The sequence below is a fragment of the Salvelinus namaycush genome, chromosome 3 (genome assembly GCF_016432855.1).
Source record: "Salvelinus namaycush isolate Seneca chromosome 3, SaNama_1.0, whole genome shotgun sequence".
NCBI lineage: Eukaryota > Metazoa > Chordata > Actinopteri > Salmoniformes > Salmonidae > Salvelinus > Salvelinus namaycush.
In genome coordinates, this window is record NC_052309.1 from 69,307,310 (window position 1) to 69,320,703 (window position 13,394).

Consider the following 13,394-nt stretch of genomic DNA (forward strand, 5'->3'; position numbering starts at 1 on the left):
TGCGGCAGGATTATTTTCCTGCTGGAGCAAACTTGCTCAAATTAAGATCCTACATCTGTAAGCCCTTGGCAATCCCTTCCTTCATGTCTGATGGCTGCTGAGGGCTGGGAAACTGGTGGGGGAGGCTGTTCCCATGAGCCCCATGGCTGCAGTGGAGGAACACCTGAAGCACCAACACAGCTGTTTGCTCTGCAGCTAAAGTGATAGGAGACCACAATAAGCCCCCTTATACCTCCCTATCTGACTCTCCCTGTCTCCCCCTTTCTCTCAGCTCCATGATGTGCACACACAAATACAAAGAAGCACAACACACACACACTACACTGACTCTCACAAAACCCACACACATTCACATACACACACACGCGCATACCGACACAACCACACACACTTTTACACTAATCATATGCTGCTGCTACTCTGTACTTTATTTTACTCTTATTATAATCTATAATCTGATATCTGGATGCCTAGTCACTTTACCCTGCCTTCATGTACATATCTACCTCAAATACCTCTGCACATTGATCTGGTACTGGTACTCCCCGTATATATCTCCATTCTTGTGTATTTCATTCTTCTTGTGTTACTATTTTTCAACTTTGCATCGTTGTAAGAAAGCATTTCACGGTTAAGTCTACACCTGTTGTATTCGATGCATGTGACAAATCAAATTTGACACACAAACAGTGTAGGCCTGACCTCCATTACAAGCACAAACAAAGCATTTCCAGATCAACAAAGTCCAGAACAGGAAAATAGAGATAAGGTCCAGAGCTCTGTGTTTTCAACACATGACATCTGGTGCTGCTATGAACTCATACGTTTATTCATAATGTATGGGATATTTACATTCATGTGGTATCACCTGAAATTCTATTTGACTGTAAAACTAAGATTTTTTGTTGTTGTTGAAAGATTACCTTTTGTACAGATGTAGGATCTTAATATGAACCAGTTTGCTACAGCAGGAAAATAATCCTGCAGCAACAGGACATGTGAATTATTATGTGGATTTTAATTAATGGACATTTTTTGTCAGTGTTGATACATTTTTCGTTAGGGCAAATCAAGTCTGACATTTTAAAGTGTTAAATACAAACTTTAGAATACTTTTTAAGATTGAATAAACTATAAGTTTGCATTTCCTGCTGTGTGGGGAAATTCTCAGCAACAAAAGAGTGATCAAATTAAGATCATATATCTGTAAAATCAAACCTCTAAATTATTGGATAATAATCAAATATGTGGACACATAAGTGTTAGTTTCGATATCTACATTTTCATCATAGAACCAATTCCCCAATTCATTCATTTCAGTATCACAATTAAAGTATTCATCAATCTATCATCTATCTTCTTTCGACTTCCTCAAAACCACATTTTAAGACTCATTGACACATATGACTTGATGATGAGAGTGTGATTAAACCCTGGTGCATGACTGTGGATAGGAAGCTGTCACTCTGTGTAATGCTACTGGCAGGCAGGGGAAGCCCGGTGAGGTGCTATGTGGTGCTCCTCTCTGTGCCATGTTGCTGTTAACCTTCTCTCCCTGGGAGAGCAGAGTGCAGCAAGACGGCATGTCATCCAGTCATGGGGGTGGACATGATCTCTCATCCTCACCGAGACAGCACATGCTCCGGGGTCTAGGTGTCACCACTCCTAGGTGGTATGGCCACAGGGCTGTGTGTGTGTGTGTGTGAGGCTGACAGATGCATGATCCATGCTCCCTGTGCTCTCTCAGGCCAGAAGGGCAGCAGGTAGAGAGAGGGGGGGGGGGGGGGGGGGGGGGAGGAGAGAGAAGGGGAGAGAGAGAATGAGAGAGGAGAGACTCACCAGTATCTTCAGGGCAGTCATTTCACCACCTCCTCTCTCTGGGTGGGCGCGCCCCTCTCACCTCCTCACCCCTCTCACCTCTACACTGCTGTGCTCCATTACAGTCAAAGAGCAGAAACAAATGCCAGTCGAACCCCTCTCCTTGGTCCCAATAGACACAGAGCCCTTATGAATTCTCCCTCTCTTTTTTGACAGGTACTCATCTGCTTTCATTCAACCTCTCATCACGGCTTCAAAGACAAACTGATAATTTCCCTCAGGAGAATGAGAAGATCAGTTGCCTTCCAAAAAATGACTGGTATCCAAACATCGTTGCCCTGCAGTAATTTAGCTCGTCATAATTGGGCTCTTCATTTTGTCTCTCCGGGGCTATGATTGTAGAGTTATAATGTATTATTTTGCCTGAGAAGGATCGTTCAGTGCATTAAATATAAGTGATTTAATAACATATCATTTTCCCTTTATGTTTAAAACAAAGGCATAGGGGACTCATTCAGTGGGACGGGTGAGTTCCTCCACCTAACAACAGTGCTGCTGCCATGGTGTCTAGCCAGGAGAGGGAGACTGATCCGGCTCAAAATCCTCTCTAGTTCCAGGAAACTGCTTTTGACGGCCTCAGGGATCCAGCGCTGGCATCAGAAAATAGGGTGTCTTACTGGTGGTTAGGAAAAGGAGCCACACACACACAGGGCTAAACATCTCCACCATCCATCTTCACACTAGACCTATCCTGAAAACCTCAACAACAAACCCTAATTTAACCCTACCTACACAGTTTTTCTTTATCTCTTTCCCTATAGGTGGGTTCAGTGACTGATGTACATGAATGTAACAGAACAGGGGAGTTCAGCGGGATTGAAATGGATACATGATGATGACTTGGTCAATCAGAGTGAAGCGAGCATGCTCCACACCTGGAGTCTAGGTGTCAGTATCGGCCTGTGGTGCTCAGGTGTGGGGGGGGGGGGACCGGTAAACTCAGCTCCCCTCCTTTCTCCAGGGCTGAAAGATAGAGGACAGACAGTGAGGACCCTACGACCTCAGAAGGGAGGCAAATAATATGCCAAAGGGCTCGTAGGGGCCCTTCCTCTCCTTCTCTACTTGTCTGAGCTACATGTTAAATCTAAACATATCCCACCACTGCTCTGGGGAGGTGTTATGACAACCGAAAATGGTGAGCAGCAAGAGCAAGAAGTGGCTTGAACATGAATCATGTTTTTTGACATGTGGGGGTGGGTTAAAACAGGCCTCTGTTGAGAAGCAAGTAGCCTGGAGAGACAAGTGTCAACCATCAACCAACAGGCTCCGCAAACGATCTCTCTCATGATAGGTCGGTTGTGCTATGTGGGGTAAACAATAACACATTATAGAGACATTAAGAGCCAATTCCCCTGAACATATAGTATCTGTCAATGGAACACCTGCACTTGTTTGGCTGCTCTGCTCATACCCTCATGCATCCCCAGTGGTAGGCTGATGGAGCGTGGGAGAGAGAGAGAGCTGATGTGAGGTGTGGTTTTGTAGGGGTGCCAGGGGTAGCCCCAGGATGATTCTCTCTTCTGGATCACTAAGGATCCATTGTTAACATCTCAGGGGGGGGGAAACACCACTCAGTCGCAGCATAATTCTGAGAAATCAAACCACGTCTGTTTCACACACTCATTGAAGGGGAGAGAGAATTTGATGGGCAGCTTAAACCATCTGACACCTTACCTCATCCTCATTCATCCTGGGTGCAGCCATTTGTGACTTCTCCCAATCTCATCTGTCCGTGGAAAGTTTGATATCATTATTGTTGGTCTGTCTGTATCCACGGGCAGAGGAGGGAATCCGGGATGGACAGACAGGTGTATTCCGACACCAATCTATGGAAAAAGGGATAATTAGACAAAGCCAGGGTGAGCTGACAAAACTTTGCCTGGAGACGTCTTCTCATTAAGTCTTTCCAGTTACATGCGTCTCCCCATTAACAGATGAGCCCTGGTTGGATAGAGAGGGAGAGGATGTTTTTTGTGGGAACAGAAAGCACACTGTCTGTGATTCAGATTAAAGGTATGATAAATGACATGTAAAAATCTGAGAATATCAATCAATCAATCAAATGTATTTATAAAGCCCTTCTTACATCAGCTGATGTCACAAAGTGCTGTACAGAAACCCAGCCTAAAACCCCAAACAGCAAGCAATACAGGTGTAGAAGCACAGTGGCCAGGAAAAACTCCCTAGAAAGACCAGAACCTAGGAAGAAACCTAGAGAGGAACCAGGCTATGAGGGGTGGCCAGTCCTCTACTGGCTGTGCCAGGTGGAGATTATTACAGAACATGGCCAAGATGTTCAAATGTTCATACATGACCAGCAAGGTCAAATAATAATAATCACAGTGGTTGTCGAGGGTGCAACAGGTCAGCACCTCAGGAGTAAATGTCAGTTGGCTTATCATAGCCGATCATTCAGAGTATCTCTACCGCTCCTGCTGTATCTAGAGACTTGAAACCAGCAGGTCTGGGACAGGTAGCACGTCCGGTGAACAGGTCAGGGTTCCATAGCCGCAGGCAGAACAGTTGAAACTGGAGCAGCAGCACAACCAGGTGGACTGGGGATAGCAAGGAGTCATCAGGCCAGGTAGTCCTAAGGCATGGTCCTAGGGTTCAGGTCCTCCGAGAGAGAGAAAGAACGAAAGAAAGAGAGAAAAAGAGAGAGAATTGGAGAGAGCATACTTAAATTCACACAGGACACCGGATAAGACAGGAGAAATACTCCAGATATAAGAGACTGACCCTAGCCCCCTGACACATAAACTACTGCAGCATAAATACTGGAGGTTGAGACAGGAGTGGTCGGGAGACACTGTGGCCCCGTCTGAAAATACCCCCGGACAGGGTCAAACAGGCAGAATATAACCCCACCCACTTTGCCAAAGCACAGCCCCCACACCACTAGAGGGATAATCTTCAACCACCAACTTACCATCCTGAGACAAGGCCGAGTATAGTCCACAAAGATCTCCCCCACGGCACAACCCAAGGGGGGACGCCAACCCGGACAGGAAGATCACGTCAGTGACTCAACCCACTCAAGTGGCGTTGAGTGGGTTGAGCACCAGTAAGCCAGTGACTCAGCCTCTGTAATAGGGTTAGACGCAGAGAATCCCAGTGGAGAGAGGGGAACCGGCCAGGCAGAGACAGCAAGGGCGGTTCGTTGCTCCAGTGCCTTTCCGTTCACCTTCACACATCAAATTAACCAAAACATGATTTAAAAGCATCATTCAAATCTAGAAAGCTCACTTCCACTTCATAAATGTAGGCTATTATCATTCCATATTTTGGTGGTGAAAGGTAAGAGAGAAAACATGAATATGGTTTAAATTACACTAACTTTAAATCATTATATTTAGGATTTTCCTAAATTTCCGGTTCTACATTGTTTGATTGGAGCTGTCGAGCTACCTGTACCTGCCTCGTAGTGTCGCTGCAGCAGTTCTTTGGCTTTTATCACTCGGTGGAGCTTCCGTTATTCCATTTCCGTACACAAATCTTCTCAACTGATGACGTGTGCATTGCACAAACATCCACTTGTTTTCAGTTTAACAATAAAACCGGACAAAGGTATTCCTCTATAGACCGAGAGTATTTTTTTGTGGATTGTGTCTTGAAACATAAAGGAAAATGGAAACATTGTACCATCAAACAAATAAGTGAGTGTTTCTGTTCTCTTTCAAAACATTTAAGACAGCTAACGTAGCTCAATTGCCTTATGATATAACGTTACCGCGTTACTGTAACTAGCTGGCTAGCTAACAACATTTCATGACAAAGATAGTTTTAACTAACCCCTTCCATTAGTGGTCATGATGTCAACAGGAAACTAGCTAGCCAACCAGCTAATAGATAGCCATAGATCGATGACCAACTATATTAAACTATCACTACTGTAACGGTACGCCGCGTTCAAATCAACTGGGAACTCAGAAATCTTTGACTTCAGTGCATTCAAGACTACAAGGAACTCGTAAAAAAACTAGCTCTGACTGGGAAACATCGTTTTGAACAGTCATCCAAGTCGGAATTCCAAGTCGGAAACTCGAGCATCTTTTTAGAGTTCCGACTTTCTGACCTAAAGATCACTGACGTCATGATTTTACCTTGTTTCGCCCCCCAAACCCGAGTTTCCAGTAGTCTTGAAAGCACCATTAATTCACTGTCTGTAGTTTACGTATTAAATTGCCACATACCATTGTCTAGTTCCTTGTCTATTCAATAGACCTTTATCTAATATTACGTGTCCATAGAGCCTCCATATAGACCTCTGTTTAATATTTACGGTAGCCTAGGAATAATTATATATCTTTAGTCTCTGTCCTCTTTGATCAGGCAAATACAGGAGGTGCAGTCGCTCATGGGACGCCTGGAGAACACAGATCGTCCGTCTGTCCACTGTGAGTTCACTCTTTCTAAATAATGTATCAATCAAGTTTATTTTATATAGCCCTTCGTACATCAGCTAATATCTCGAAGTGCTGTACAGAAACCCAGCCTAAACCCCCAAACAGCAAGCAATGCAGGTGTAGAAGCACGGTGGCTAGGAAAAACTCCCTAGAAAGGCCAAAACCTAGGAAGAAACCTAGAGAGGAACCAGGCTATGAGGGGTGGCCAGTCCTCTTCTGGCTGTGCCGGGTGGAGATTATAACAGAACATGGCCAAAATGTTCATAAATGACAAGCATGGTCAAATAATAATCAGGAATAAATGTCAGTTGGCTTTTCATAGCCGATCATTAAGAGTTGAAAACAGCAGGTCTGGGACAGGTAGGGGTTCCATAACTGCAGGCAGAACAGTTGAAACTGGGACAGCAGCAAGGCCAGGTGGACTGGGGACAGCAAGGAGTCATCATGCCCAGTAGTCCTGACGTATGGTCAGGACTACTGTATCTTCTGTATCTTCTGCATTCAATGAATGTTGCAAGTGTCAACCTTTGATCCACCATCCAATCTCGTCTACATTGTTCAAAAATAGAAATTGCAACTTGTAAAGTGTTGGTCAAATGTGAGCTAAAATAAAAGATCCCAGAGATGTTCCATAAGCACAAAAAGCTTATTTCTCAAAAATGTGTTTACATCCCTGTTAGTGAGCATTTTTCCTTTGCCAAGATAATTGATCCACCTGACAGATGTGGCATATCAAGAAGCTGATTAAACCGCATGATAATTACACAGGTGCACCTTGTGCTGGGGGTCAATAAAAGGTCACTCTAAAATGTGCAGTTTTGTCACACAACACAATGCCACAGAAGTCTCAAGTTTTGAGGGAGCGTGTAATTGGCATGCTGACTGCAGGACTGTCCAACAAAGTTAATGCCAGAGAATTGAATGTGTATTTCTCTACAATAAGCTGCTTCCAACGTCGTTTACAGAATTTGGCAGTACGTCCAACTGGCCTCACAACCGCAGACCACATGTAACCAGGCCAGCCTAGGACCTTCATATCTGGCTTCTTCACCTGCGGGATTGTCTGAGCCCAGCCACCCAGACAGCTGATGAATCTGTGGGTTTGCACAACCGCAGAATTTCTGCACAAGCTGTCAGAAACCGTATCAGGGAAGCTCATCTGCGTGCTCGTCGCCCTCACCAGGGTCTTGACCTGACTGCAGATCTGCGTCGTAACCGACTTCAGTGGGCAAATGTTCACCTTCTATGGCCACTGGCATGCTGGAGAAGTGTGCTCTTAACGGATTAATCCTGGTTTCAGCTGTACTGGGCAGGTTGCAGACAGTGTGTTTGCGTTGTGTTTGCGAGCGGTTTGCTGATGTCAACGTTGTGAACAGAGTGCCAAGTGGTGGGGTTAGAGTATGGGAAGGCATAAGCTACGGACAACGAGCACAATTGCATTTTATTGATGGCAATTTGAATGCACAGAGATACTGTGACGAGATCCCGAGGCCCATTGTCGTGCCATTCATCCGCCGCATCACCTCATGTTTCAGCATGATAATGCACGGCCCCATGTCGAACGGATCTGTTCACATTTCCTGGAAGCTGAAAATGTCCCAGTTCTTCCATGGCCTGCATACTCACCAGACACGTCGCCCATTGAGCATGTTTGGGATGCTCTGGATCGACGTGTACGACAGCGCATTCCAGTTCCCACCAATATCCAGCAACTTCTCACAGCCATTGAAGAGAAGTGGGACAACATTCCACAGGCCACAATCAACAGCCTGATCAACTCTTTATTCGCGCTGCATGAAGAAAATGGTGGCCAGATACTGACTGGTTTTATGATCCAGGCCCCTACCTTTTTTTATGGTATCTGTGACCAACGGATGCATATCTGTATTCCCAGTCATGTGAAATCCATAGATGAGGGCCTAATGAATTTATTTAATTTGACTGATTTCCTTATATGAACTGTAACTCAGTAAAATATTTAAAATTGTTGCGTTTTCATATTTTTGTTAATTATAAAATTCGGAATTTACAACTAGGCAGTATTTACATCTTTTCCCCTTCTCCAGTGTTGCGCAGCCCTTTGAGCCAAGCTGTACCCTGCCCTCCCTGCTGATTGTTTTGGGCGGTGGGCAGGGCGGGCAATGTTCTGTGAGCCAGGCTGGTGCCAGGGCAGGAAGCATAGGGGTGGCGGCAGAGGGACGACTGGGAAGGCTTCTCTAAAGATAATGGTGGCAGCCAGTCGGCCGCCCAGTCGTGACAATGACATCATCTCGCATGTTAGAGGGTGGAAGGATGCAGCGAGGAGTCACTCAGTCAGGACGGGAGAGGGTAGGGGTGGGGGACAAGATGGTGCTAGTCCTTTTAAAGGGCAGATAAAAGCTTCCCACAAGCCTAGTGCTGCTGTCACCTTGGAATCAAACGCTATCTAGAATCTCAGCAGTCTGAGAATGAAACGGGTGTAACGATAGATATCTGACTTCAAATAAGAATCAGTGGCTGATTTGTCTTCATGAAGAGATTATGTACAAGGCCCTTTGTTTCAATGTGGATTAACTTCCTCTGCGAAGTTTGAGGAAATAACATATTTGCTTTCATCCCTCTCTTGGATTCACCTGAAACCGTGGGGCTATATTCCATTGTATCATGGAATGGGGAAACTTAACTACAGTGTGACAAACCACTGACATCATCTGTCTTGTCTGATTTGTTAGAATGAACATAACTTTAACATTTTATTTTGTATAAGATTGGCCTATTTGGGGAGTGAAACAACTGTTCAGGGTGTGTTTAGATGTGTGTGTGTGTGCTCTCCAGTGTTGGAGAACGAGCTGCAGGCCAGAATCGACCAGATCTTCAGCCATTTGGAACGTCTGGAAATCCTGGCTAGCAAAGAACCGCCAAACCGCCGTCAGAACGCCAAACTGTGAGTACTCATAAACTGCATCGGTGACCCAAATACACCAGAGATGGCATGGCGATGAATGTTTCATAAAGATGGGTGGGACTGGGACGAGGTCGCAGCTAGATGAAACAGGCAGTGTGTTTCTCATCCCCTGTGGCGACGCGGCTCTGTGAAAACATTCCCTCGGAAGCCCCGTCATCACCGGCATTCCTGCCGCGTTGGGCAAGGCGTCACTTCAGAGCTGGGTAAACAGGCCCCAGGGGACAAACTGCTGCGCCCCGTCCCACAGCTCTCCTCTGATCTCAGGACAGCTACAGTACGCTGGGGCCGCAGGGCTGAGCCACGAGCAGGTGATGCTCAGGAGGAGAGGGAGAGAAGGGTGGAGGGAGACAGGCCCTCAGGTGTTTCAGCCAGGTGGAGAAGAGGAGAAGTCAGATTGGGAAGACGGGAAGCATGTTGACTTATCTTAGTGATGATAGAAAGCATTTATTGAGAGCTAGAAGACATCCATACAGTGCATACCAAGGGAGATGTCATGAGTTAGGGAAGGAGGAGTGACTAAACCACAGTCCTGAAATGCTGGATGGAGCTGGAGGCAAAGGCTGCCATTTTTACCCTCTGAGATTTCCTCTGCCATTATTCGGCTGGGGTGTAAAAAGAATGTTGTCTCTGTTTGTGTCCCCTCCGCAGGCGGGTAGACCAGCTGAAGTATGATGTTCAGCACCTCCAGACGGCACTGAGGAACTTCCAGCACCGCCGCTACTCACGAGAGACCCAGGACCGAGAGAGGGAGGAGCTCATGAGTCGTACCTTCACCACCAACGTCAGTAGTAGTGGCCCACTCATCCCCCATGTAGCACTACAGTAATGTCTGCACTCATGTAATGATAACCTAAAACATGCATACTAACTCTGCTTGACACACCACAACTGGTGTAACATGGGCAATAAAACCTAAATACATTTATTAGGGGAACATTGTTTTGAGATGTTACCGGTATTGTCCCCTACAGGATGCAGACACCTCCATTCCCATAGACGAGACGTTGCAGTTAAACTCCAACCTGAACAACGCACACAGAGGCATGGACGACCTCCTGGGCAGCGGCAGCAGCATCCTCACCGGACTCAGGGACCAGAGGGGCACGCTCAAGGTGTGTGTTTCCCCTTACAAATCAAATTTCATTCGAGGCTACAGGATAGATAATAAGCACTAGCAGCAGCGTATGTGATGAGTCGAAAGAGTGCAAAATGCTGATAGTCCTGGTAGCTATTTGGTTAACTATTTAGCATTCTTATGGCTTGGGGGTAGAAGCTGTTCAGGGTCCTGTTGGTTCCAGACTTGGTGCATCGGTACCGCTTTCCGTGCGGTAGCAGAAATAAGTCTATCACTTGGGGGGCTGAAAGTATTTGACAATGTTTAGAGCCTTCCTCTGACACCACCTGGTATAGAGGTCCTGGATGGCAGGGAGCTCGGCCCCAGTGATGTGCTGGGCCATACGCACTACCCTTTGTAGTGAATGCCAAGCAGTTGCCATACCAAGCGGTGATGCAGCAAGTCAAGATGCTCTCAATGGTGCAGCTGTATAACTTTTTGAGGATCTGTTGTTTTTTTTTGACACTTTGCCAAGGAACACTGACCGTGACACGGCAGGGCAGGTCCCTGTCGACGGTATCCCAGAGAGAGGAATCAGTATTCCAAAACAAACCCCGGTTTCTGTCCTCTGTAATGATCACTATGTGTAGTAGAAGTGTGTGGTGCTGGTCGTCAGCAGCAGGCTAAGTACATATTTCCAGGGAGGAGAAGAGATGGTGTTCCTGGTGGAGGCTGCTGTAGGCCTCCTCTTATCAGGGCGTCTGGTGATCAGATGGGCTGGCCGTGAGAAACAGCTGAGGGACAGACCGGCTGGGTGTGGTTCCTCAGACAGCCTCTCCCTAATCAGTTGAGTAGAGCTTTGTCATGACCAGGCTAAATGCAGGTTATGATACGACTGTGTATACAGTATTCCCACAAACAAACAGCAATGAAGCAGAATACCCATTAATAACTAACTTCAGCTTTTTCTTCAGGAAACAACAGCACAATCAATGGAACTTCAGCAGCTAATGTTTGATGTCTTTTCTCCCGTCTTCCCTAAATCCAGGGGACCCATAAGAAGATGCTGGATGTGGCCAACATGCTGGGTCTGTCCAACACGGTGATGAGGCTGATCGAGAAGAGGGCCACCCAGGATAAGTTAATCATGATTGGAGGGATGCTGCTCACCTGTGTGGTCATGTTCCTGGTGGTCAAGTACCTGGGCTGACCATGACCGCAACTGGAATCACAGTTTTGCGTTGCTCTTGGACATTTTTGCACAATAAGCCCATAAGATACGTGAACGGTGATAAATTAGACTTGTCTTCTAATCGGAGAGCTCCTTGAAAGTATTGTTTTCCGATCGGAAGGCGAGGAATTATCCGTCTTTTAATTTCCATGGGTTTTGTCACCCACTTCTATTTCAACCACTCTTTGTTTGCACCAGTAAAATGGGTGTTAAGGCAAGACATATACACTGAGTGTACAACACATTAAGGATGCCTTCCTAATGTTGAGTTGCACCCTTTGCCCTCAGAACAGCCTCAATCTGGGCATGGACTCTACAAGGTATTGAAAGCGGTCCACAGGGATGCTGGCCCATGTTGATTCCAATGCCTCCCACAGTTGTCAAGTTAGCTGGATGTCCTTTGGGCGGTGGACCATTTGTGACACGCCTAGCTGATGAGCGTAAAAAACAGCGTTGCAGTTCTTTACACAAACCAGTGCGCCTGGCACCTACTAACATCCCTGTTCAAAGGCACTCTTTTGTCTTGCCCATTCACCCTCTGAATGGCACACATATACAATCCATGTCTCAAGGCTTACATTTTTTTTTAAACCCATATCCTCCATTTATACTGATTGAAGTGGATTTAACAAGTGACATCAATAAGGGATCACAGCATTCACCTGGTCAGCCTGTTATGGAAAGAGCAGGCGTCCTTAATGTTTTGCACTCAGTGTCTACACTTTAATTTGACTTCAAACTGAACGTGGAACCTTGCACCCATAATTCTAGCTCGCTGACACCTGCCACTCATCTCGGCGGTCATCCACCTGACAGCCTGTGTGTGAAGCTGTAGGTGGGTGAGAAAGAGAACATTTCATGACTGGTTACCTTTTTCAAACCAATTCTCCTTCAAGGTCCACTTGCTTGCCTTAGTCTCCCCTATGATGAGTTCTCCATTGCCTTGTGGATGGTATTCATTGTGGTTTCATCTTCACCATCTATTTGAAGCATCATTTGACTGTTTGCTGCTCTTTTTCCCAAATAAGGATGATTCTTAAAATGGACAGAAAAATAGTTATCTGGAAATGGATGAAAAGCTGATGTTGCACCTTACCTCATCACACATCCTAATGACACTGCCTGGAGAATACTTATGTCAGATTAACCAATACATGTATGTAGCCCAGGGAGGAAGAGGGCAGTTAACAGGGACCTGTGCCCAAGCTACATACCGATAGTAAGAACAAAAACACAAAAGTGATCAAATATTCTGTTTGTCATGTTTTGAGAAACTATCTGAAGAAGGTGTATTGTTGTCACACTTTCAAAATGTCAATTATCTGGACATTTGCTTGGCCCTAGTCTCACTATGTTAGTGCAACCAAGGTTCAAATTGTAATTCTCTGAAGATCAAAAATTAAACATTTTAAAAACAACTTGTCTTAAATCGGTCTCTGAAGTGTATATTATTATCCATGTAATCTAGCAATTAAATTAGGTATGGGTCAAAACTAACAATGGATATAAAGCATACCCCATAGTTTAAATAATTATCTTGCTGAAAATGTCAGAGCCTGTCATACAATATGGAGTTTAAATTTACAACAGTAAAGCTATTGTTTGGAGGGCTTTTCCTTCCACTGTTTGAAATAGAATTACTTTCAAGACTTTAGTACTTGAGGGGACTTATCCAGAGTGTGCATAGGAACCCCTACCATCACATCTGACATGTTAGTCATTTAGCAGACCACTTACAGTACTGAGTGCATATTTTCATAATCTATTTTTCACATTTACTTCAAATACAATCCTGGGCGAGCAATAAGCATGTAATGTTCCAGCAGGTAAACTATGGATGAAAAGTTTTACGCTGAAATTAGACGGTCTGACTCCTGGTCT

The 13,394-nt window shown here is 45.4% G+C and overlaps 1 protein-coding gene across 1 annotated transcript; it reads left to right on the forward strand.

Annotated features, from left to right (window-relative positions):
• Positions 1 to 5,348: 5,348 nt before the first annotated feature.
• On the forward strand, positions 5,349 to 12,062 carry LOC120036197 (Golgi SNAP receptor complex member 2-like). Its single transcript, XM_038982679.1, has 6 exons — positions 5,349 to 5,534; positions 6,211 to 6,275; positions 9,099 to 9,207; positions 9,877 to 10,009; positions 10,200 to 10,340; positions 11,331 to 12,062. Exons 1-6 carry the CDS (start codon positions 5,506 to 5,508, stop codon positions 11,490 to 11,492), a joined length of 639 nt encoding a protein of 212 aa, XP_038838607.1. The 5' UTR covers positions 5,349 to 5,505; the 3' UTR covers positions 11,493 to 12,062.
• The last annotated feature ends 1,332 nt before the right edge of the window (positions 12,063 to 13,394 follow it).

Excerpts from the sequence above, each read along its gene's own strand:
- LOC120036197 (XM_038982679.1), top strand. The coding sequence starts at position 5,506 with ATGGAAACATTGTACCATCAAACAAATAA. Across the intron at positions 5,535-6,210 it reads TTGTACCATCAAACAAATAA|GCAAATACAGGAGGTGCAGT; the intron begins GTGAGTGTTTCT and ends CTCTTTGATCAG. Across the intron at positions 9,208-9,876 it reads CGCCGTCAGAACGCCAAACT|GCGGGTAGACCAGCTGAAGT; the intron begins GTGAGTACTCAT and ends TCCCCTCCGCAG.